At 50.3% G+C, this 21,087-nt stretch overlaps 6 protein-coding genes, 19 non-coding genes and 1 pseudogene across 26 annotated transcripts; 12 read left to right on the top strand and 14 right to left on the bottom strand.

Annotated features, from left to right (window-relative positions):
* Window positions 1-297: 297 nt before the first annotated feature.
* STEHIDRAFT_90522 (uncharacterized protein) lies at window positions 298-1,761 on the top strand (the record flags this gene model as incomplete). Its single annotated transcript, XM_007299433.1, has 5 exons — window positions 298-416; window positions 515-675; window positions 764-848; window positions 937-1,074; window positions 1,179-1,761. The coding sequence occupies 5 exons, from the start codon at window positions 298-300 to the stop codon at window positions 1,684-1,686; spliced, it is 1,011 nt and encodes a 336-aa protein (XP_007299495.1). The 3' UTR covers window positions 1,687-1,761.
* Window positions 1,762-2,426: 665 nt separating this feature from the next.
* On the top strand, window positions 2,427-2,995 carry STEHIDRAFT_152395 (uncharacterized protein; the record flags this gene model as incomplete). Its single annotated transcript, XM_007299548.1, has 4 exons — window positions 2,427-2,532; window positions 2,604-2,696; window positions 2,765-2,854; window positions 2,928-2,995. 4 exons carry the CDS (start codon window positions 2,427-2,429, stop codon window positions 2,993-2,995), a joined length of 357 nt encoding a protein of 118 aa, XP_007299610.1.
* Window positions 2,996-3,758: 763 nt separating this feature from the next.
* Window positions 3,759-5,341, top strand: STEHIDRAFT_72286 (Aldo/keto reductase). Its single transcript, XM_007299362.1, has 6 exons — window positions 3,759-4,009; window positions 4,082-4,293; window positions 4,368-4,452; window positions 4,519-4,661; window positions 4,754-4,938; window positions 5,055-5,341. Exons 1-6 carry the CDS (start codon window positions 3,893-3,895, stop codon window positions 5,255-5,257), a joined length of 945 nt encoding a protein of 314 aa, XP_007299424.1. The 5' UTR covers window positions 3,759-3,892; the 3' UTR covers window positions 5,258-5,341.
* A 504-nt stretch (window positions 5,342-5,845) lies between these two features.
* Window positions 5,846-5,946, bottom strand: STEHIDRAFT_t28. Its single transcript has one exon. It is a non-coding gene; the product is annotated as a tRNA-OTHER (tRNA).
* Window positions 5,947-6,177: 231 nt separating this feature from the next.
* Window positions 6,178-6,279, bottom strand: STEHIDRAFT_t27. Its single transcript has one exon. It is a non-coding gene; the product is annotated as a tRNA-Tyr (tRNA).
* A 295-nt stretch (window positions 6,280-6,574) lies between these two features.
* STEHIDRAFT_t26 lies at window positions 6,575-6,679 on the bottom strand. The gene has a single exon. It is a non-coding gene; the product is annotated as a tRNA-Asn (tRNA).
* A 289-nt stretch (window positions 6,680-6,968) lies between these two features.
* Window positions 6,969-7,073, bottom strand: STEHIDRAFT_t25. Its single transcript has one exon. It is a non-coding gene; the product is annotated as a tRNA-Asn (tRNA).
* Window positions 7,074-7,378: 305 nt separating this feature from the next.
* STEHIDRAFT_t24 lies at window positions 7,379-7,485 on the bottom strand. The gene has a single exon. It is a non-coding gene; the product is annotated as a tRNA-Asn (tRNA).
* A 232-nt stretch (window positions 7,486-7,717) lies between these two features.
* Window positions 7,718-7,813, bottom strand: STEHIDRAFT_t23. Its single transcript has one exon. It is a non-coding gene; the product is annotated as a tRNA-Tyr (tRNA).
* A 323-nt stretch (window positions 7,814-8,136) lies between these two features.
* On the bottom strand, window positions 8,137-8,236 carry STEHIDRAFT_t22. Its single transcript has one exon. It is a non-coding gene; the product is annotated as a tRNA-Ser (tRNA).
* A 258-nt stretch (window positions 8,237-8,494) lies between these two features.
* STEHIDRAFT_t21 lies at window positions 8,495-8,593 on the bottom strand. The gene has a single exon. It is a non-coding gene; the product is annotated as a tRNA-Gly (tRNA).
* A 239-nt stretch (window positions 8,594-8,832) lies between these two features.
* On the bottom strand, window positions 8,833-8,928 carry STEHIDRAFT_t20. Its single transcript has one exon. It is a non-coding gene; the product is annotated as a tRNA-Ser (tRNA).
* A 259-nt stretch (window positions 8,929-9,187) lies between these two features.
* STEHIDRAFT_t19 lies at window positions 9,188-9,286 on the bottom strand. The gene has a single exon. It is a non-coding gene; the product is annotated as a tRNA-Gly (tRNA).
* Window positions 9,287-9,529: 243 nt separating this feature from the next.
* Window positions 9,530-9,624, bottom strand: STEHIDRAFT_t18 (annotated as a pseudogene). The gene has a single exon. The product of its transcript is annotated as a tRNA-OTHER (tRNA).
* Window positions 9,625-9,887: 263 nt separating this feature from the next.
* STEHIDRAFT_t17 lies at window positions 9,888-9,986 on the bottom strand. Its single transcript has one exon. It is a non-coding gene; the product is annotated as a tRNA-Val (tRNA).
* Window positions 9,987-10,744: 758 nt separating this feature from the next.
* Window positions 10,745-12,008, top strand: STEHIDRAFT_136718 (uncharacterized protein; the record flags this gene model as incomplete). Its single annotated transcript, XM_007299547.1, has 1 exon — window positions 10,745-12,008. One exon carries the CDS (start codon window positions 10,745-10,747, stop codon window positions 11,750-11,752), a length of 1,008 nt encoding a protein of 335 aa, XP_007299609.1. The 3' UTR covers window positions 11,753-12,008.
* Window positions 12,009-12,500: 492 nt separating this feature from the next.
* On the top strand, window positions 12,501-12,612 carry STEHIDRAFT_t70. The gene has a single exon. It is a non-coding gene; the product is annotated as a tRNA-Ile (tRNA).
* A 196-nt stretch (window positions 12,613-12,808) lies between these two features.
* On the top strand, window positions 12,809-12,924 carry STEHIDRAFT_t71. Its single transcript has one exon. It is a non-coding gene; the product is annotated as a tRNA-Ser (tRNA).
* Window positions 12,925-13,082: 158 nt separating this feature from the next.
* On the top strand, window positions 13,083-13,175 carry STEHIDRAFT_t72. Its single transcript has one exon. It is a non-coding gene; the product is annotated as a tRNA-OTHER (tRNA).
* Window positions 13,176-13,418: 243 nt separating this feature from the next.
* STEHIDRAFT_t73 lies at window positions 13,419-13,511 on the top strand. The gene has a single exon. It is a non-coding gene; the product is annotated as a tRNA-OTHER (tRNA).
* A 225-nt stretch (window positions 13,512-13,736) lies between these two features.
* Window positions 13,737-13,848, top strand: STEHIDRAFT_t74. Its single transcript has one exon. It is a non-coding gene; the product is annotated as a tRNA-Arg (tRNA).
* A 192-nt stretch (window positions 13,849-14,040) lies between these two features.
* Window positions 14,041-14,139, top strand: STEHIDRAFT_t75. The gene has a single exon. It is a non-coding gene; the product is annotated as a tRNA-OTHER (tRNA).
* A 168-nt stretch (window positions 14,140-14,307) lies between these two features.
* On the top strand, window positions 14,308-14,417 carry STEHIDRAFT_t76. Its single transcript has one exon. It is a non-coding gene; the product is annotated as a tRNA-Gly (tRNA).
* A 280-nt stretch (window positions 14,418-14,697) lies between these two features.
* STEHIDRAFT_t77 lies at window positions 14,698-14,809 on the top strand. Its single transcript has one exon. It is a non-coding gene; the product is annotated as a tRNA-OTHER (tRNA).
* Window positions 14,810-15,881: 1,072 nt separating this feature from the next.
* On the bottom strand, window positions 15,882-17,376 carry STEHIDRAFT_117971 (uncharacterized protein). The gene is made up of 3 exons (XM_007299545.1): window positions 16,956-17,376; window positions 16,502-16,871; window positions 15,882-16,420 (listed from the first exon to the last, which is right to left on the bottom strand). The coding sequence occupies exons 1-2, from the start codon at window positions 17,360-17,362 to the stop codon at window positions 16,766-16,768; spliced, it is 513 nt and encodes a 170-aa protein (XP_007299607.1). The 5' UTR covers window positions 17,363-17,376; the 3' UTR covers window positions 15,882-16,420; window positions 16,502-16,765.
* Window positions 17,377-18,090: 714 nt separating this feature from the next.
* Window positions 18,091-19,591, bottom strand: STEHIDRAFT_107441 (uncharacterized protein; the record flags this gene model as incomplete). The annotated part of the gene is made up of 4 exons (XM_007299544.1): window positions 18,091-18,099; window positions 18,169-18,576; window positions 18,666-19,504; window positions 19,552-19,591. 4 exons carry the CDS (start codon window positions 19,589-19,591, stop codon window positions 18,091-18,093), a joined length of 1,296 nt encoding a protein of 431 aa, XP_007299606.1.
* Window positions 19,592-21,087: the final 1,496 nt, after the last annotated feature.

The raw sequence follows: 21,087 nt of genomic DNA, 5'->3' as shown, positions 1-21,087 counted from the left end.
CGGTATTGCAGCCTTGGACTTCATTCCAGGGACGAGCATGAATATATGAAACATATAAAAACATCTGGCCACTTCACGTTCGTTTTTTTTTCCTCAGCTCATACTCCAGAGCCCTCTTCCTCCTTCGCTCCCCCATTCACATTTTTCTTGGGACAGGTTCCCTTTCCTCTTTTTGCAGCTGGTCTATTCATTCACGGTCCTTCGTCCTTCATCCTTCACCCATCGTTCATCTCAGTTATACCCTCTTCGTCACCTCGCAATCCCTCTGCCGTGACTTTATACCACAGAGAAATCGCCATGTTTTTCTCAAAATCATTTGTTGCCCTCGTCGCTCTCGCTTCCTCTCTTGTGGCGCCTACTTTGGCACACGGTACCATCACCGCCATCGCTGGTGCTAACGGTGTCAATTCACAAGGGTATGTTCCCTTCGCAACATCCTATTTTCGTACACTATGCCGTCCCTTTTCCTGACAAACCGCTGATGCCCGACGCTGTTTTATTGTGTGCTGTGTAGATTCGGAGTTATATCCTCCACCCCTAGGGATGGCTCGACGCCAAAACCTTTTGAACAAGACACGAGTATCATCCGGGATAACGAGATCGATAGCGGCAAGGCGGACGTTTGTGGGAGGACGAAGGCTGGTGGGAACAACGACGTTGCGACGCAGCTTGCTGGTAGGTCTTTTCTGTTCCACATCCTTTTTTACGGTGACTGGTTATACATGTACTGACAATGTTGCACGACCTGTGATGGTGTCGGTAGCTGCGGCCACCTCTGGTCTGCCCACTCCCGCTGCAAATGGATCCGTGAGCATGACGCTCCATCAGGTTAACGGTGATGGTGCTGGGTACGTCGCGCCTTCCGTCCCTTTCATATTATGGTATATTCGTCGTGACCTCTCTCAACTCAACATGACCCTCTCGCTTCACTTTTAGTCCCTACACATGTGAATGCTCCGCCGACGGAACCGGCGCTGATTTTGTCAACATGGAAGTCACGACAAACGTACCAGGTACCAAGAGCCGTTCGAAGGCGAAGGCGACGGATTTCGCGCTTGTGGCGCAGATGCCCGCGTGAGATTTTCTTCCCTTTCACACCATTCCCCCAATTTTCATCATACCTTGTCCCTCCTGGCCCGTATTTGTGACTAATATGGTGATACGTATCCTGTTCACAGAGGCGTGAACTGCACCGGAGGACCCAACGGCGACGCATGTCTCGTCCGATGCAGGAATGATGCTAATGCAGGCCCTTTCGGTTCCTGTGTGGCGGTCGGCAACACGGACTCTGGCAACTCCACAGCCTCCAGTACGACATCCACTGGCACAACGGATTCCAACTCTACGACGGCAGCGGGGACGACCGATACTGGCGCGGCTGGTACCAACTCGACTGCCACCGCGACGGAAACAGCTGCCACTGACTCGAGCGCCGCTTCCTCCGCCTCTACTTCGACTTCAACGGGTACCACAGAATCCTCGACGGGGGGTAATACTACCGACTCATCGATCGCAGACCCTGCTTCTTCGTCGAACTTGGCGTCCTCCTCCGCGACTGCTAGTATTGATGCGGCAACCGTCGGTTCGAAAACGGCGAAGGGGAAGGCTACTGTTAGGGCGCCGGTGAAGAGGTATATTCGTTCGCGTGTTGCAGGGAAGAGGACGGGGCAGTGGATTGATATCTGAGCTGTATGAGGTCGCAGATTTCCAGCTATTCATGGGACTATGGTCGGGGTGAACTGTGATGGACTTGGACATTGTATTTTTGTTTGGACATCTTATTGACGATTTTCTACTCTTTTACTGCCAGTGGTCTGTCCGAATAAGTGTGTGTGGCGCTGTTTATTGTTCAGTTACAGCGGGCTACTACAATCTCTGGAATACTTTGCGGCACTGCGGCTGTTTCGTGAGGAACTTCCTGTTCACCTGGACCCACCCCTGCATTCTTTCTCTCCGTTAGGCTGTCCGATGATCGTCCTTTTCCTCTCGAATTTCTATTCCTGATCCTGGATGCCCTCTTGCTCACCGACTGTTTCTCCTTCGACCTGCCAAGCACAGAACGGGTTGTCTGATCTAATTCAATGCTGACCATCAGTGGACCGGTCGGACATCATATTTATTGGTGAGCTTTATTCCAGTGATGTTTCGGTATACTTAGGTACGTCCCACTGATCCGCGTCTTTGTCCAGCAGAGATCCAGTGGCCGCCCGAGGGTCCGTAACAATACACCGTCGTCGTTGTTGACACCGCCATCCTGAGCGGAAACCCGACCCACCAACGCTCTAGCATATAAGAAAGATAATAGACGCATACAGCAGGCACTTCATCACCCTCTTTACTGGCATCCTCTCGCTCTTCATACCCTTGGCATCCTCCCGATCACCTTTCTTGCTCAAGGTTTCCTACACACGCTTCTCATAACTCAAATGCAATCCCGGTTCCTCTTGGTCCTGATCTCCTGTGCGGCTGTGATGCAGATGGCACACGCCGCAACTATTCGCCTTCCACTTTCCTTTACGCCCACACCGTCAGGTCTGTCCTGTCACTTCTAAGAGCCATGAATTCAGACCTCGGTTGACATACGTTTGCTCTCCAAACTGCAGGCCCTCCGGCCATCTCTGATAGGAACGAGGCGGAGACCAATGGCCCACCTACGTTCGATTTCAAGCGGCTCGACTCGGAGTCCGAGAGGAGTGGTTCGTGTTTCTGAAAGTTATGAACTTTCCCCTGTGTGGCTGATATCTGTTTGTTTCCAACCATATAGATATCTCGAACATAGCAGATAGAGACGATGCGAAGCTCATAGGACCGCCTATATTTGATTTCAAGAGACTCGAGTCCTCGGGGCCCGGTGGTTCGTCTAATTGTTTCAGAAGTTTACGGGCTTTCCGATCTTTGCTGACATCTGTTTATCCCTTAACTTACAGGGACCTTGGACATTAGAAACGACGCGGAGCTCACAGGACCCCCTGGCAGTGGTATTGATTTCGAGTGAATATACTCAATTCTACCGAGGATATTTTCGTGGCACTTGAAGAGAGACTACGCTGATTGCCCTGCAGGAGAACGAGGTAAAGAACAAGTTGCATACTGTTCCATAATTATAGGGTGCTTTCTGTCTGAGCCATGCAGTTTGATGGACTTTTTTGGGATATTGACTTACCTGTGGACGTCCATGCTATCCAAATGCTATCCGGTTCACGGTCCTTTCTCGAAGTCCGCCTTCAATTTATACTCCTGAGTGCTTATACCGGAAGATTTTGAGCCTTCGTTTATATATGAGCGGTCCGTGTGTGACAAGAGGGGTTTCGGAAAGGATCTGATAGATGAGAGCAACAAAATGGATGAACGATGGTGGAGGCATTGATGTGGCGACACTTGGGTAGCGCTCCTGGGTGGCACCGCCGATGACGCGTGACGTCATCGGGGAAGTCGCGCATCCTGTTGAGATCCTTTCAACGTCGCGTCGAACCTCTGCGTGATCTGTTCAATTCTGTATCCAGAGAAAGTCCCATTGTTTTTGGATCTTCACTCAATATTCTGCAATAATTTTTACTCGTTGTTTATGCATGACGAGCTCGGCGACGCGACGGACCATCGGCCCCCTCGCCTCCCCGAAGCCTGACGGAGCACCTGACATCATAACCACCCACGGGGAAACAGTATTTCTCTGGCGAATGCTCCAGCATTAACAGTGACGACGTCCAGACAAACGCTGACGCAGTCCCTATCCTACACTATATAAACCCCAAACATGGCCAGCTCGACTCTCCGAATCACACAATCCTCCCGACTTTTATCGAGAACGTCTCTTACTAATACCTGTTCTCATCTACACTCGTATCCACGAAGAAATCGACTACCGAACTTTTCATTCTCCAGAGCTCTCAATATGGCGACTCAGCATACGACCTACAAGTTGAACACCGGAGCGACGATTCCTGCTGTTGGCTTCGGGACATGGCAAGACGTGGACGCGCAGGAGCAGGCGGTGTTGGCCGCTCTTAAGGTACGTCTCTACTCCTATTCGTGTTCCACATTGGCAGTGAACTTTCGTTGACGCGTTTCTCGACAAATGTAGGCGGGATATCGTCATATCGATACGGCTCGCATTTACGGTACGGAGCCTGCGATTGGCAAAGCCATCCGTGAGTCCAAGATCCCGAGGGAAGAACTCTTCATCACCACGAAGCTATGGAACAACTCGCATGCGCCGAAGGATGTCGAGCCTGCGCTTGATGCTTCGCTGAAAGACCTTAGGGTCGACTATGTTGACTTATACCTCATGCACTGGTGCGCAAACTGTCTTTGTCTTTCGCTATTGCGAGCAGCCCGTACTTAATTGAATGTGAATATGATGTATGTAGGCCCTCAGCGTTTAAGAGTGGCGACTCCCTGATGCCGAAGGATTCGAATGGCAAGATGCTGACTGAGAAGACAGACTATGTCGACGTTCGTCCTCCTCTTCTGTCCCTATTGTCTAGCTCGCGATGATGTTGATGTTGACCGCCTCTGCAGACCTATAAGGCAATGGAAGCCCTTCTCAAGACCGGCAAGGCCAAAGCCATCGGTATCTCTAACTTCTCGAAGAAAGAGCTCGACCGTATTTTGAACGAATGTGACGTCGTTCCCGCCGCACATCAGTTCGAGCTTCACCCATGGTTCGTTCCTTCTCATCTGTCTCAATGTCCTCCCTGTGGCCATCCTCTTGTCCCGATTCTTAATCACGATTGCGCGTATGTTGGTGTATTAGGCTGCAACAGAATGAGTTTAGCAAGTACAACCAATCCAAAGGCATAATCGTCACCTGCTACTCGCCCTTCGGGAACCAAAACGAGATCTACGACAAGGGCAAGAATATGGGGAAATTGATGGACGAGCCCGTGCTCGTCGAGATCGGAAAGAAGTATGGGAAGAATGGCGCACAAACGGCCCTTGGTACGTCCTTTGCCTTGCCTCCACCTACCCTCTTTTCCCTCGACTTTGCCTTCGCCTTGCATCCATGTCCTTTCACTACGAACAAAAATTGATGCTTACGCATGTCCTCTCATCAGCATGGTCCATCGCCAAAGGCCACGTCGTCATCCCCAAATCCAAATCGCCCGAACGTCTCGCAGCGAACCTCGCCGGCGATTTCAAGCTTGAGCCTGAAGAGATCAAGAAGATTGATGGGCTGGATAAGAAGTTGAGGTTTAATGATCCGTCGAAGAGCTTTGGGTACGAGTTTTATACGGATTTGGATGGGAAGAAGGTTTAGATTAGATGTGTTGTGAGGTTGTGAGGAGGCTTGATGGGTTGATGGGTAGACGATGTCTCGTATTTTAAAGGTGTATCATATCCGGAACCGTGTTTAGAGTCTAGTCTCATGAACAATCCTGGGCTGGGTGAGCAAAGAACGACGGGTAGATTGGCTTGGGCCACTGATAGTAGCGCAACCCATCGTCTACTGCGCCAGACTTTCGGCTCACGGTTCATCGATCATCCCGCACCCCTCGAGCCTCTTCGCCGGAACCACTCTTTGCTTCAGACTTCCACCTTGCTGCTTGAAGGGCATACTACTTACACCAACCTACAGCGGACTGCTGCTACAGAAGTCTCTTCATTTGTACACTAGCTGAGATACTAGGCAATTTAGGCTCGTGTTCGCAGAGCTCTTTCGCGTCAGGCGCAGATGCTGTGGTTCTCTCAACAACTCGGACCAATCAACGCGGGTCAAAACGAACTCTGAACTCCTGCGTATCATATGTCTCTTTACTGCTGTGGCTGCTGTGGCTGCTGAATCTCCTTTGTTATATTGCTGACATATCCTTAAGGACGTCAAAAAGGGGTTTTTTACTACTTCCCAGGCTCCGAGCGGGATTCGAACCTGCGTCACTAAGAAGACACCCTACGTAGGGCTCCCACGAGATATATTCTCAGTCACTCTTCCTGTTGAGCTATCGGAGCTCCGAATCATATCGGTGCGTCTTTGCGTTTTAGCTGTGTGTATCGGACAACAGGCGACTCGGAATAAGGAGATATGAAACGAGTCTATGATCATGGTTTATACTCGTTCATCCCATGTCCGGACTCAATCATCTCACCCATGGCTTACCTCCTTGCTGTGCGTTAGCCTGCAAAACAATGATGCATTGTCAAGGTGTAAAATATGTAAAAGGGGGATGAATTCCATCCTAGTCCTCCGAGTTGGAATCGAACCAACATCTCTCGACTGTACATGTGTAGATACGGTCGCTCAGCCAACATACATCAGGCGCTCTACCATTGAGCTATCGGAGGCTTTCTCTGACTCTTTCATGCGTTTATCTAGAGGAGGTGAGGCTCACATGTCTTTCGTTACATGGCCGGTGCGGTTTTCATTATTCGTGGCTTGCTTTGTCTCGGGGATTGGAGTCTGTCTGGGTAGAGTTGGCTGTCACCGGCTCGCTCACTTATCCGAGACGACAGCTTGTCGACACATATTCATCGTCGATTCAGACCACGGGAAGAGAAGCGACATATTGGCGATAAAAAGAGTAGCATTGGCCTTGCATCAAAAACCAAAAAGTCACAAAATGACACCATACTCTATCAGCCCTCCGAGCTGGAGTCGAACCAGCATCTTTGTGCATGTGTTGAAGATCCTGTGTCCAGTACGATGTTATAATGATGCACTGCTCTACCGTTGAGCTATCGGAAGCTTACTTGGACTGCTTCATGCGTTGATTTGGAGCAGGTGAGGCTCACATGCTTTGCGTTGCCTGACTGCTGAGCATACGTTTTTCATTGCTCGTGGCTTGCTTTGTTCCTGTGACTGGAGTCTACCGGGACATCGACTGGGACTCACTCGCTCACTCGCTCGTCCGAGGCGATAGCTTGTTAGCACATACCAATCGTCTACGATGGGAGGTGAAGCGACCCTTCAGAGATGAAAAAAAAATATTACTGACTATACATCAAAAACAAAATAGCACGAGATGAATATGCATTCCTCCGAGCTGGAGTCGAACCAGCATCGTTGTGCATGTGTCGAAGATCCTGTGTCCAGTACGATGTTATAATGATGCACTGCTCTACCGTTGAGCTATCGGAAGCTTACTTGGACTGCTTCATGCGCTGATTTGGAGGAGGTGAGGCTCACCCGCTTTGTGTTGCCTGACTGCTGCGCATATGGGTTTCATTGTTCGTGGCTTGCTTTGTTTCGGCGAATGGAGTCACCTGGCACATCGACACGACTCGGATCGTCGTGACTGCCACTGGCGCACTCGCTCGCCCGAGGCGGTTGCTTGTCAGCACAGATATATCGTCGATGACGGGAAGAAAAACAACCCTTTTACTACAGACAGATCGTCATCACCTTGCACCAAATAAATAACAAAAAACTACTATCCAGTCCCAGTCCTCCGAGCTGGAATCGAACCAGCATCTTTATGCATGTTTCGAAGATCCTCGCTCAACAATTACGATGTATAATTGTGCACCGCTCTACCGTTGAGCTATCGGAGGATTGTATGTAGGGGATGGTTGTTGGTAGTCCTTTGTTAGTGTCTGCGCTCTTTTATGAGCTATTGGCGGTGACCGGCGTGATGTCCAGCTTTGATCCGCACTATCGCTACTCGGCCTCTTTGCTTTTTCTACTATCAATCGCGCACGCCCGGTGGCAAAAGATGGTAGCTGCGAAGGCTGTATAACCATATAACCATGCAAAAACATTGCCAAAGCTATGAGGGCAAATTAGTTCTCCGAGTTGGAGTCGAACCAACATCTCTCGACTGTGTAGATACTGTCATCGACATACTGTACATTGAGAGCTCTACCGTTGAGCTATCAGAGAGTTATATGTATGGACTACTTGGTCGTCAGGATGTCCTCCTCTGTCTACTCCTTTGTTCGTCGGTGGCGTAACGGAAATCTCCGCGTCGTTCCTTGTGGTCGCCACCGCCACAATTGACATACCGAATGAACCTTGACCAGTGATCAGTGAGCATTCAATTTATTCGAACTCTTGTGGTGTTCCGTTGGGGTCAGATTTTTACATGATGAGCATACAATTCCTTCATAAGAATCTTGCTTGAGTTGCTAAAAGGCCTGAAACCTGCTTGGAACTGTGCGCGTTCAGATGGATCAAAACAAAAGAAAAGCATAGGGAGGCATTTATCCTCCGAGCTGGATTCGAACCAGCATATCTTGGCTATGAACTGATATCTTTGACACAAAGCACAGTAACTGAGCGCTCTACCAATTGAGCTATCGGAGGTCATAGCAAGGTGGATATGTTTGCGGCCTTGTCCGCGCTTTTGAGAGTTGATCACCTTTGTGTTGCGCATGGTCCATTGTCGGCGCAAACGTCATTGGCAAGTCGAAACGGGTACTGGTGGAGGCCAAAACAGCAGATGGCATACTATGTACCGATGCTGGCCCACATAATACAAGAACTCTGGCCAATGTTCATCTAGAGACGTGGTCACGGTTCCTTAGCCGAGGAGATACATGAAAAACATTGATGTCTCCTCTATCCTCCGAGCTGGATTCGAACCAGCATCTCTGAGCTTCTAATTGCCATTTGGACACTAACAACGGTAGCTTAGCGCTCTACCAATTGAGCTTTCGGAGGTCATAGCAAAGAAGAGAAGATTGTGGCCTTATCCGGTTTCCACCTTTATCTCGCGCCGTGTCCTTTGTCGATTCCATTGGCAAGTCGCAACGGGCTCCAGTGGCTCACGTAGACTGAGAACCGAAGACGTGGACTAGTCTACGCTGACTTGCATGATGCAAGGACTCGTCACTGTCCATATATATCACGGTGCTTAGCCGAGAAGATACACGAAAAATAGTTCTGTCTCAGATTGTCCATCCTCCGAGCTGGATTCGAACCAGCATCTCTTAGATATTATCTACCTGAACGACAATTAGAGTAACTGAGCGCTCTACCAATTGAGCTATCGGAGGTCATAGCAAGACAGAGAACTTTGCGGACTTGTCCGGGCATTTGTGAGTTGCTCACCTTTGTCTTGTACCGTGTCCTTTGTTGACTTTATTGGCAAGCCAGAACGGGTAGCAGTGGCTCAGTTTCAAAACCGGGGATATGCCTCGTCTATACTGACCTGAATAATAGAAAAAGTCTGGTCACTGCTCATCAAGAGGCGTGGTCAAGGTTCCTTAGCCGAGAAGACACAAACAAAAGAATTCTGACGGAACACCAACTCCATCCTCCAAGCTGGATTCGAACCAGCATCTCTGAGCTTCTAATTGCCATTTGGAGACTAACAACGGCTGCTTAGCGCTCTACCAATCGAGCTATCGGAGGTCATAGCAAGGAAGAGAGGATTGTGGCCTTATCCGGTTTTCACCTTTGTCTCGCGCCGAGTCCTTTGTCGACTCCATTAGCAAGTCGCAACTGGCTCAAAGTTTCGATAAGATCCATGGACGGCATCTCTTCTATGTACACTGATCTGCATCATACAGGGATGCGTCTGGTCACTGCTCATCAAGAGGCGTGGCCATGGACCCTTAGCAGAGACAAAGAAAAGAGTACTGTGGAAAATTTGCATCCTCTGAGCTGGACCCGAACCAGCATCTCTGAGATTTTAGCGGGTCATGCACTGGCACAGTTACTGAGCGCTCTACCGTTTGAGCTATCAGAGGTCATAGCAGGTCCGAGATGTTTGGGGCTGAGAATTGCTCACCTTTGTTCTGCGTCGATGTCTTGTCCTTTGTCTACTTACTCCGATCGGAAATTTGCAACGGGGATCAGTGGCTCAAGGTCAGAACTTTAGATGTGATACCGTCTACTCTACGCCGGCTTGCAAGACATGAGGATTCCGATGACTGCGAATCAACAGGCGTGGTCAGGTTTCGTTAGCCGGGAAGATACGAACAAAAAAGATGTGAGTACGGCAATGACAACAGCCTCCGAACTGGAGTCGAACCAGCGATGGGCATTGTTTCATGGGCTCATCGAGATCATATAGAGTCAGTCCAGGACTCTTCCGTTGAGCTATCGGAGGATGTGTAGTGATTCCGGATGTTGGGCCATGGATGAGAGAGCAATCGGAAAGGCAGTGTTGAGACGACATAAATCGACGAAACGTGAGGTTTTATCTGGTAAAGGCCTCTTGAGAGTCGGCAAGCACAAACGTAGAGTCAGAGGCAGAAAACACAGAGTTTCGATCGTGGAGGAATGTGAGGGTCAAACGACGAGCCGGACTCGGAGTTTTCCGGAGTGACGAGGCGCAAAGATCGACGGGAAAAGCCTCCGCTTTCTCCGTCCTCTCCTCAATCAACTTCGTCTGCCTACCGTTGGCAGCCGTTGGCTCACCGCTCGTCACGAGTCATGGACTGGACTCAAGTCTTGAGTTTAGACTGGTTCAGAACTCTAAGTTTTGGTATGTTTCTCGATGAAATGGTCCAGATCATCTATCTATGGGCCGTCTATGTAAAGAATCACATCACAAAGCACATCTCTGAACCCTGCACTTGGATTCACAAACGCGGACAACTCCTGTGATTTCTGGGAGCACACTGACGCGCTCGGCGGGCAATCGACACACGCATGATGATGATGCGACGCTGGGGCGAGAGGCTAGAATCTGGGATGCGTCGAGAGCCCGTTACCCTGGGCTCAGATTTACGGCGCAACTGGGCTGGATGAATGTTAACTCTGCGCTGGACTACGACGACGACGACCGGCGGGACGAACAGAACAAGTCACGACTAACACGAACAGAAATATAACGCAACCACACAATACCCTCGCCACCCTCTAATGTCGCCGCCACCCGCCACCTCGACTCTCAGCCCTTCTGACGACACAGTCTACACCCATAAAATCCTCCTAATAATCGATGCACAATCCTCCAACTTCCTACCCCCGCCGCACGGTATCCCCTCCGGTCCGACCCTCCTCCCAACTCTCCACCACATCCTTTCCCAAGCCCGCTCCGCGTGCGACCCGCCACTCATCATCCACACTCGTTGTCCGCCCGAACTCTTTTCTTCCCCATTGAGTTTGAGCCCCGCCGCGGCGGTACTCTCGGTTTCGCTTGCTGGAAGGGGCAGGTCCAGAGACCAAGATGGGATAGGAAGCGGGAAGTTGAACTATGCAGGTTATCCTGCTAGTCCTTCGCCTCACATGCGTACATCTCCCGGACCGATATTACGACCAGCCTCCTCACGTGCCAGCGATTCCCCTTCACCCAGCCCACTATCGTCCTCGTCAGCTTCACCGCTCTCAGAATCCGCCCTATCGTCAATAACACCCTCCCCGCCTACTCTCTTGCATCCTCTCCCAACTCATGCTCAGCCATATCACGTCTCCCACGTCTCCCTTCCATCATCTCCGTCCCCGCTTTCACTTGAACCAAACCTCCCGCTCTCACCTCTCGCCTACGAGCCCATCCTCTCGACTCCGAAAAACAACGCATTCGTAAACTCGACCCTCGCATCATACATCCCTCCTGGTCCTTCTACGCTCCTCATCATAGTAGGATGCCAGACCGACTTTTGTATCAGGGCAACCTGTGGTGAGGCTCTGAGCAGGGGCAACGAGGTATGGCTCGTGAGAGGCGCGCATGGGACGTTCGATAGGTTGGACGTGCCGCTGGAGGTCGGGGTGAAGAGGGCGATGGATAGAGGATTGATGAGAGGCGGTATGGCACTGGAGAAAACGGAAGCGGGGGTTGTACAGGCTGAGATTGAGGAGGAGCTGGAGGAGGCGGGGGTTAGGCTTGTTGAGGTGGGGGATGTGGATCGTTTGTTCGTTGGTGGCGAGTGAGTCGGTAGCGATATGTCTGGCGTGTCTTCGGCTGCATTGCCACTCGTCGTGGTCAGTGTCTTGTCGTCATCCTTCCTCTGGTGTGTTAGTCCTCGGTATTTTTCTCGGTCATCTTGGTCCTGTGTCATATGTATTCCGAGCGCCACATTTCTTTCATTCTTCCTTGTCTATGTCCCGGTCCCGTCCTCATCCCCTATCGCGCTATCATACCTCCACATCCCCCTTCTCTCCTTGTAGTAGTTGCGTCTAGACCCGCCTCGTCTGTATGTATAATATCCTGAAAGGTCAATTCCTGTGTCAGAAATATACTTATCATTTCCTCGTTCTTCGCTTTCAGGCTGTTCTCTGGCACTGCGTTAACTGTAGGTCTTTCAAGTTCCCCGTGCGAATATATGTCTGCTGCTAAGTGGTTATGCACTCTCAGACCGATAGATTGAAAGACTAAACAGAGTTCATGGGCGGCGGCGGGGAAAGCGAATACGGCGGCAAGAGGGAGAAGAAGGCGGTCATCTAGCGCAGGCCGCTCAACTACTTCAAATCCTTCGACACCGTAGTGCGCATTCTCCATTGTGATCGCCACATCGTACTCTCCGATCACACGCCACGCCACGCCACGCCACCTCACCTTCCTTTCCTTCCTCTCCGCTCATATCTTTTTCCTTTGTTCAGACAAAGCCGAAACCGTGGCCCTCTTCCCTCCTTTGTTCAACTTCAAGCCCTTCACTCATATACATCCAAAACAATCCAACCTCCGATAGCTCAACGGATAGAGCGCTGGGTAGATATGTATGTGTCTCGCGCAATCAGAGTTAGTGATAGTGTATTGCCCAGAGATGCTGGTTCGAGTCCAGCTCGGAGGTTTGTGTAATCTATGAGAAAGGCACAATATCTTTTCTTCTCATACTTTTCCTTCTTACTTTTTTATGTTGTAGGTGAGTACTATTGCCTCATCGTCCAGAAGACTCGGATCGTCACTGGCCCACTGACGCACCATTCCTTCCTTCCCTCCTTTGTTCAGGAAAGGACATTCACGAAGCTATAACGGAGACAGTACATCCTCCGATAGCTCAAGTGGTAGAGCGCTGGGCGACTATAGACATTGTTGCCAGAATAGTTCACAAGTTTGACGTATAAGTAGCCCAGAGATGCTGGTTCGATTCCAGCTCGGAGGATGAGTGCCTATCGACGTCATTTTTTCTTGGGCGGTCGTGGGTACAGTTAACATCCCCCCTTCCTTTCTCTAACTGCGTTCACCCGGCCGGAGTAGCGCCTTCTCCCACTCCTTTGTTCAGGACAGGGCCTTCACGCAGCTATAAGGGAGAGCTCATACCCTCCGATAGCTTAAGTGGTAGAGCGTTGGGTGCTTATAGGAGTGCGATTGACGCCTAGCCCAGAGATGCTGGTTCGAGTCCAGCTCGGAGGATGGCCAGGGATATCTATTTCTCGTCATGACTAATTTTTCTATCTTTCTTTCTGCTGCAGGTGAGCGCTACAGAATCAACACTTAAGCGACTCGGATCGTTACTGCCTCCCTCACGCGCTGGCATTCCTTCCTTCCCCTTTGTTTTTCAAGATTCCAACTGCGTTCACACGGCCGGAGTAGCACCTTCTCCCCATCCTTTGTTCAGGACAGGGCCTTCACGCAGCTATAAGGGAGAGCTCATACCCTCCGATAGCTCAAGTGGTAGAGCGTTGGGTGCTTATAGGAGTGCGATTGACGCCTAGCCCAGAGATGCTGGTTCGAGTCCAGCTCGGAGGATGGCCAGGGATATCTATTTCTGGTCATGACTAATTTTTCTTTCTTCTCTTTTTGTGTATTCCAGTACTAATAAATCATCTCTCAGGCCACTCGGATCGGTACTGCCTCCATCGTACACTGACAATCCTTTCTCCCTCGTTCACCTTTGTTCTCGCAACTGCTTTCACCCACCCCCTCTTTTGTTGAGGACAGGCCTTTCAGGCCGCTATGACCAAGACCTCATATCCGCCGATAGCTCAAGTGGTAGAGCGCTGGGTGTCTATTAGAATCTGTAGTATGAGTTTCGTCGACATCGACGCATTGCCTAGAGATGCTGGTTCGATTCCAGCTCGGAGAATAGACAGTCTGGACAACATCCTGTCACGACTATAAATTTTCTTTATTTATTTCTGCTATAGTTGAGCACTGCAGAATCGAAGCTCAAGCGACTCGGTAAGACTCTAACTGCGTTCACCCGGACGGAGTGGCCCTTTTCACCTTCCTTTGTTCAGGAAAGGAATATTAGGCAGCTATCACTGAGACATTGTATCCTCCGATAGCTCGAGCGGTAGAGCACTGGGTGATTTTATAGGCTGCATATTGATTGATGCGTAGCCCAGAGATGCTGGTTCGAGTCCAGCTCGGAGGATGTCAGCCAGATCGCATATTGTTTTCTTGGGAAGTTAGGGGTACAGCTGCCTCGCCCACGCGCCGATCCTTCCTTGATCGCTTTCTTCTTCTAACCGCGTCACCCGGCCTTCTCCCCATCCTTTGTTCAGAAAAAGACCCTTAGGCAGCTATAACTGATACATAATATCTTCCGATAGCTCAAGTGGTAGAGCGCTGGGTGCCCATATTTTGTTTTAGAACGTGTCGTCGTTATTGACGCATAGCCCAGAGATGCTGGTTCGAGTCTGGCTCGGAGGTTGCTGTAGTCAACCAGCAAGGCACACTATTTTTCCCTGCTCATGCTTTTTTTTCTTTCTCTTTCTCCTTTTTCTTCCCGCCGTAGGTGAGTACTACAGACCAACACTCAAGCGACTCGGGTCATCATTGACTCACGCATGCACCATTTCTTCAACGTCCTTGCTTCCTAGAAGTTCCTACCCCTTTGTTCTTCTGACCGCGTTCACCCGACCTTCTTGCAAGCTTCGCCCCTCCTTTGTTCAGAAAAAGGCCTTCATGCGGTACGATTGAGACATTGTATCCTCCGATAGCTCAAGTGGTAGAGCGCTGGGTGCCTATAGGGAGCACCGTAGTATAACTAGTTGGTTTTGACTCTTAGCCCAGAAATGCTGGTTCGAGTCCAGCTCGGAGGATTGGTGTGAGTTTAACAAGGACATCTATTTTGTCTTGTATTGTTGGTGGTACTGCCGGACGAGTTTTCGGTTTCAGGAAACGATATGACGTCGTGGAAGGGAATGAGTAAGTATTGAGACGTTTGGTTGAAGAAGACTGAATAGTTGGGCCACTGTGGCATGGTCACGTGCTTTCGATGTTCGTTTTTCGAGCGGCGAGCCAACGGCGAGCAGGCCTGAGCAGGCTCGCCGAAATCATTCTTTGCTCCGGACTCTCTCGATGCTCCCACTATGAGGTTCTTGCATTAAACTCAGTCGTTCTGAACGGAATCACAAAGTTTGTTTGCTGATATACACTCGACTAGATATAGGAAATCTAATACTTAATGGGGAGGCAGTTGTCTCGAGACAAACCACGTGGAGACAAACCACGTGGCGGAAACGTGGCGGTTTATGTCCAAACAAGTAACTGTGTGGCGAACATTGCTGTGCCTCCAGTGTGGCTCCAAGACTCGGGCCTCAAAATAATTTCAATCTCTGTATATATTGCAGATGAAAGACGGGGAGCCAAAAGCCTTCGGGCATGGTTTGTGGTAGCGTAAAATTATCACACTCAGACATTTCGTTATCTATCAAAATATTGTCAAGCAGCCGTGCGGACGCACGGGCACATGCTAGTACAAATAATGGCACGCAGATTGTACGCTGGTTCACGCGATGATCGCCACTTCTGGACGACCTCGGAGGGACTCATGGACAAACTTGGTCTTCCTGATCCATGATGGACTTGATCTTCGTACCGTCAGTTGCACAGGTGGGCGTGGGTCTGCCTAGATCGATAGAAAGCTTGTCATCGTCCGCGAGCTTGACTAGAGATTCCCAGATGAGCATCGGATCTACGAGGCCGTCCTCGTTTTGTGGCAGGGGATCGATGATTCGAGCTCGGCTCAGGCACTTCAGTCATCGTTCGATGGCATTGCCGCATCAGTACGCTGGCTCACAAATGAATTGGGATCAAACTCACCATGATCACATCCAAAGCCCAACCCCTCGACCTCGTCTTCGACGCCTCCCTCACCTCATCCGGAAGATCCAACGGCAGCGCCACCCTCTCCACCACCTCTCTCAACATCTCCTCATCTTCCTCCACCTTCCCCAAATACATCAGCGCGCACAATCTATTCGGTCTCGCACGCGTCGTCCTTGCGTGGAATTTCCACACCAATCCTGGGCTTGAGTCCATGGGCAGCTCTTGGTCGATATAATACCTCATCCCAACGTGTTCGGACGAGCTAGGATCGAAGGTCTTGGGGAGGAGTAGGACAGAGGTCTCGTATCGCAGGGCAGGGTCCGCCTTGAGCGCGGGGTCGAATGTGAGTTTCCAGTTCGGGGGCTCTAGGTCGTGATCGGGGCGGTGGTAGAGGGCCATGTAGAGCCGGGGTTTGTTGTGTTTGGGAAGGCCGAGGACGGTACACATGTTTGAGCAGATACGTTTGGCAAAGAGAAACAGCGGGGGTAGGAGCAGAAAAGCAGATTGAGTGGAGGGGGTCATGCGGTTTCTGGGCTGGATGCTTCTTGTGGCGACGCTTTATATCCCTCGAGGATCTTTGACTGGACGGCATTACAAATTAGGTGAGGGAGCATAATTTGCAATGATTTCTCATATTTACTCAATAGTCCACCGGTTAATCATGGCCCTATATCTGACTGTAGACGTGCCGTTCATACACATTTCCTTTTTAGGACAGTTCTTTGTGCCAATCTCCCCGAAGCGGTGCCCACGTGTAGACCCAAGTTCTGGAACCCGACAAAGATATTGACAAGAAAGGAATAGTGGTATCGATACAATATATGACTGCGGTACACCTGTGCACACGCGACTACCATGTGTTTACTTACTCCTCCATAACCGAAGCAATTCGTTCACCCCAGACATTGTAGGTTGGCACTAGCTCGTTCGGCACGAGATCGTCGTTGTTACGGGCGATACGCTCGGCTCTGTTCCAGATGTCTTCTGGAGCTTCGACTAGCGAACTTATTACACCTTTCTTGATCAAATGCTGATCCGTCGCAATACAACCCAGTGAGTGGTCAGTTCTCCCCGACGAAAACGCAGATTTTAGAGGGGAAGAAACTGACCCGTATTGCGTCCCAAACCCAATCATAGCTCTTATAAGCCCGCGAGAACCCGACATTCACCTCTTCCACCGTCCTTCTCACCTCATCTTCCTGGACAAACATATCGCCTAGAAACACAAGCGCGACCAAGTTCGATTTTATCTTCGCCTGCGAAGATTCGGCCTTGAATGCCCATGTTAGCTTTTTCTCGACGTTGTATCGGACGGTGCCTGCAGGTAGACCTTGCCCAGAGGCCTGTGTCGTCTTAATCCTAAAGAATCCGCTGCCAGTGGGGTTGGAGGACTTCGAGTTTGAGGGACGGCTAGGCCATGAGTGGGCATCTTTGGCGGGGATGAGGAGGAGGGCGGAGGAGTAGGCGAGGGATTGGCCGGTGGGGATGTAGAGAGCCATATAGAGACGCGAGTGAGTTGCGGGGTTTCTATGCATCAGGGACATGTTATGGAGTGCGTGGCCTTTGGAGAACCGGTTATTATGGGAGCTATATTAGGGGAGTGGAAAGGAGAGGGGAATGGGTTGCGCTAGCGCTGATTGTCTTTCCCTACGCTACTTCATTGCTCTTATATAGAACGAGATGGACTTTGTGACCTTTTGCGGACTGTGCGATCCGTGCCAACGGCGGGCGCCATCTTCAGGGTAAGCGATGATCGAAGCTTCATTGTCTTGCTTTTCTGTCGCGTTGCAACGAAGGTTGGCGTACTAAATGAGCCCTGTCTAAATGGCCATTGTCCGCTGGTTTTGGCCGTTGCCCTGTAGCGCGACTGCGGCGAAAAGGGCCATATAGAATGAAACGCCTAATCCCATGGACACTTAGATCAATCGTTATTCCGATGCAACATTACATAACTCCGCCACAATATTCGGCACGGATTAGCCCTCAACAGGCAGACCTTTAATTGACCATTCAATAGTAAGGACTGAGATCAGCGGTCGATCATAATGAGCAGTGCCGGCACGGTCTTAGGTGCTGAGTTGACATGACATCTGACACGACGGCAAGATGGCACTGTCTGAAAGGGCTTCCAGGCTCGACAGGTTTGAAACCATTCACATTATCATATAGACTACAAGGGGAAAAAAAACACAGGATGTCATACCACCAGAGCGACTTGTTAATACAAGCCCATCGAGGGTGGATTCAATGAAGGCGGATAATGCATAAGGTCCTACGCCACCTGGAGAGCCACAAATAGATTCAATGTCTGAATCTTCAAAACGACGACGAATGCACTGACCGGACATACTACTGCACCAAAAACGCGATCACCGTTCGGAGCACCATTCTTGTCGACTTTAAATGTATACTCAAAATGAGCACTCGTGCCATCACGCTCGTTCGAGCAATAAATGATCACCCTCTCAAGTGATGGACACAGCTTCCCCAACTCCTCAATCAGCGGGGTATGATATTCCACGTAGAACCCGAGTCGTTCCTGGATGATCCACCAAGCATGTTCCCTGAGGGCGCTTCTATACACCTCGAATCCGAGGCCGTGGGGGGTATAGCGGAAGTTGTCGGCGTGGAAGCAGACGCTCGCCGCTGGTCCGTAGTGATCGGCCTCGCTTTCCCAGAGTGGGAAGAGCACGAGCTTGATCTGTTGTAGATTTTGAAGATTTTGTGGATAGGCCGACAGAGCGGCAAAAACCTCTGGCTGTAGCGAATGGGCCACCGTCAGAAAGAGAGCCAAGAGAAAAAGAAATATAATAAGGCGAAGGGAAGGGACGGCAGGGATACATTTACCATTGTCGGGTTACCCTCATCATCGAAGTTCGCCTCCACGGTTATATATCTCAAAGGACAAGCGAACTTCATGAATAAGGAAAGGGGCCGAACACCGTCCTTGATAAGAATGAGGGTCGCCTTTGCTATGCCCCAACTGCTCGAAACACGAAGAGCATCGAAAGCGTGCGATGGGCCATCGGTACGCGGCAATACCTTGACTAACTGAAGCTCTTCATTCAGCCAGAGCGACCCTCCCAAACCCTCCTTGACCGCAGCCGCATACAGATCATCTATACATGGCAAGCAGGCTAGTGTCTGAAAAGGCGGAAAGGTGAAGCTCCGGGGTTTTACAGTGATATTGGTCAACGATGGGTGCCGAGCCGGGAGCGCGATCCCTTGAAGGTCGGGAAATTGCATCCGTGGGGAGCATAGGATCGTCACTGACTGGAGTCCATGGAAATAGATTGTTTGTAGATGCCTCGGAATGTGACCAGATAGATGGAGCACTTCGAGACGGACACCGCGACCCGCGCAGAAGAGGCCTTCGAAGAATTCTTTCGGGACATCTCTCTTGGCGCCAGAGAAATAGAGTTTGAGTTCACGGCAGCAGATACGGTTGAGGAGTTCCGGTGAACGTGATATGGTGTCTGTTGGTATATGGACGAGTTGCGTTAACGACGTTATTTTGACGGCCTCGAGAGAAGAATGTTGGCTGATGGCGAGAAGAAGATTCAGAGAAAGATAGAGGTCCAGGGTAACGTAGTCTATCTCCAACGATTGGAGATTGGGCATTGAGGTAATGGTATCTTCAATGGCGAGAAGAAGGTGGCTCTTCCATAGTTTCTCTTCGGCCTCATCTCGAGGTGTCCAGAAAGAGAAGTCACGGCTAGTGAAGTACACAGACCTGTGGGTCGTTGGTGAATAAGGTCGAGCGCTAGCTCCATAGGCGAACACCATACCTGACAAGGCCTGTTATCTCCTTGTGAGCGAGAATGGTCTTCTAAATATATGCTCGTTCGTCTTTCGAGGTTCCGGCATCAAGCATGATTTCTACATCGCGGTAGAGTACGGGCTGGCTGATGGCTCGGAGGCGGCGATTAACGCGACAAAGGCTACGCAGAGTGCTTTCGAAGGCCCAGTGGCATTTTGAACGTTTTCCAGCGCGCGCGTGTAAAGACGGGGCGAAGTACAGCACGACTTTGTGCAAAATCTCGTTAGGAAGAGATGGTAACGAAACCGCTTCTGTGGTGGGAGCCTGTCTGCGAGAGTCGTAAGCGTCCCCAAAGAATAAGCAAGATGTCGCCTGGATTTGTGCTTGACACAAACTTTTCCTTCATTCCGATACGCAGGTAAACTCGAGGCTTTGCTTCGAAAATGGGGGCCCTTGAGCTCCGGCGTTATGGGTAGATTCAGTACAGTTCCTGGTCCCTAATGGGAGCAGGTCTTGCGTTCACTGTGTGACCGAAGGGGGGTGGATTTCAATATCACGAGCGGTGAAATTCATCGTTCGCTGAATTTGCAGCGAAACTTGTTTCGCTTCCCATAGAGCTTCAAGAGGATGGGAGTGAAATCCACGAGCTGTTACGCGAAGATTGTTTTTGGGGGCTGTTGTGGCGTGTGGCAGCGGTGTGGAGTTATGATGTCATTGGCGGCTATGAGCTTCGTTCGTGATGCAAAGTCAGTCAAAGTAGCTCTTTGCTCTGTACCACCACCTCACCGGCTAGTCAAGGCTATGTCCATGTCGTCGTCGTCGTCGTCGTCGTCGGTGTCGTCGTTGATGTCGCGGCCCCCCTCGAAAAGTTCACACATTCTACTACATAAGTATCCACTCACACTAGGATGACAAGTTACACCACATCACGAAGAGCGTCAATATCAGCGAGCCCATAACACTCTGATTGAGCAGACTGGAAACAGTGAGAATATTTGTAGGCACAAAGGTGTGTCTCTTTCTGTCTTTTGCTTCTCCATAGTCTTTGCTAACAAGACATCCTTCGGCTTGCCATTGTAGCACAGGGTAGACATTTTGAGTTTTTCTAATGACTGGCCCTCGCTCTATTTCTCGCTGCCGCCTATTCATCTCACCCTCCTTTGCAACAGGAGCATTCGGTCTCCCAGCTGTGCTACACCTCCGTGTACGTTACCGTCACCAGAATATCCGGCCTCACTTTTATATATTTAGGCACACGTTAAAGGTCACCGTCGATGTACGTGGAGAGTTCAGGCTTCACACGGGTCACGAGCGGCATACTTTAGGCAATATGTATATTAGCAGTAGGATAATTGTACTCAATTAACATTCTCATGGTGTCCAAATGATCGAGAGCAGCAAATGGAGGTGGTTCAGTGGTAGTGCTCGCAAATCACCATTACATTGATAGCGAAACACATCGTGAACATTCTAATGGTAGTGAATTTCGCTCCACCGTTTGCTCGGATG

The sequence above is a fragment of the Stereum hirsutum genome (assembly GCF_000264905.1).
Source record: "Stereum hirsutum FP-91666 SS1 unplaced genomic scaffold STEHIscaffold_2, whole genome shotgun sequence".
NCBI lineage: Eukaryota > Fungi > Basidiomycota > Agaricomycetes > Russulales > Stereaceae > Stereum > Stereum hirsutum.
The sequence above is the reverse complement of the archived record's forward strand: the minus strand, read 5'-3'. Positions and strand labels throughout refer to the sequence as shown.

Bases quoted from the DNA above. Each gene is read 5' to 3' on its own strand.
- STEHIDRAFT_117971 (XM_007299545.1), bottom strand. From the start codon at position 17,362: ATGTCCCTGATGCATAGAAACCCCGCAACTCACTCGCGTCTCTATATG. The intron at 16,872-16,955 runs CTATGATTGGGT...CTGACCACTCAC, and splicing joins TTCTCGCGGGCTTATAAGAG to TGGGTTGTATTGCGACGGAT.
- STEHIDRAFT_72286 (XM_007299362.1), top strand. From the start codon at position 3,893: ATGGCGACTCAGCATACGACCTACAAGTTGAACACCGGAGCGACGATT. The intron at 4,010-4,081 runs GTACGTCTCTAC...CGACAAATGTAG, and splicing joins CGGTGTTGGCCGCTCTTAAG to GCGGGATATCGTCATATCGA. The intron at 4,294-4,367 runs GTGCGCAAACTG...TGATGTATGTAG, and splicing joins GACTTATACCTCATGCACTG to GCCCTCAGCGTTTAAGAGTG.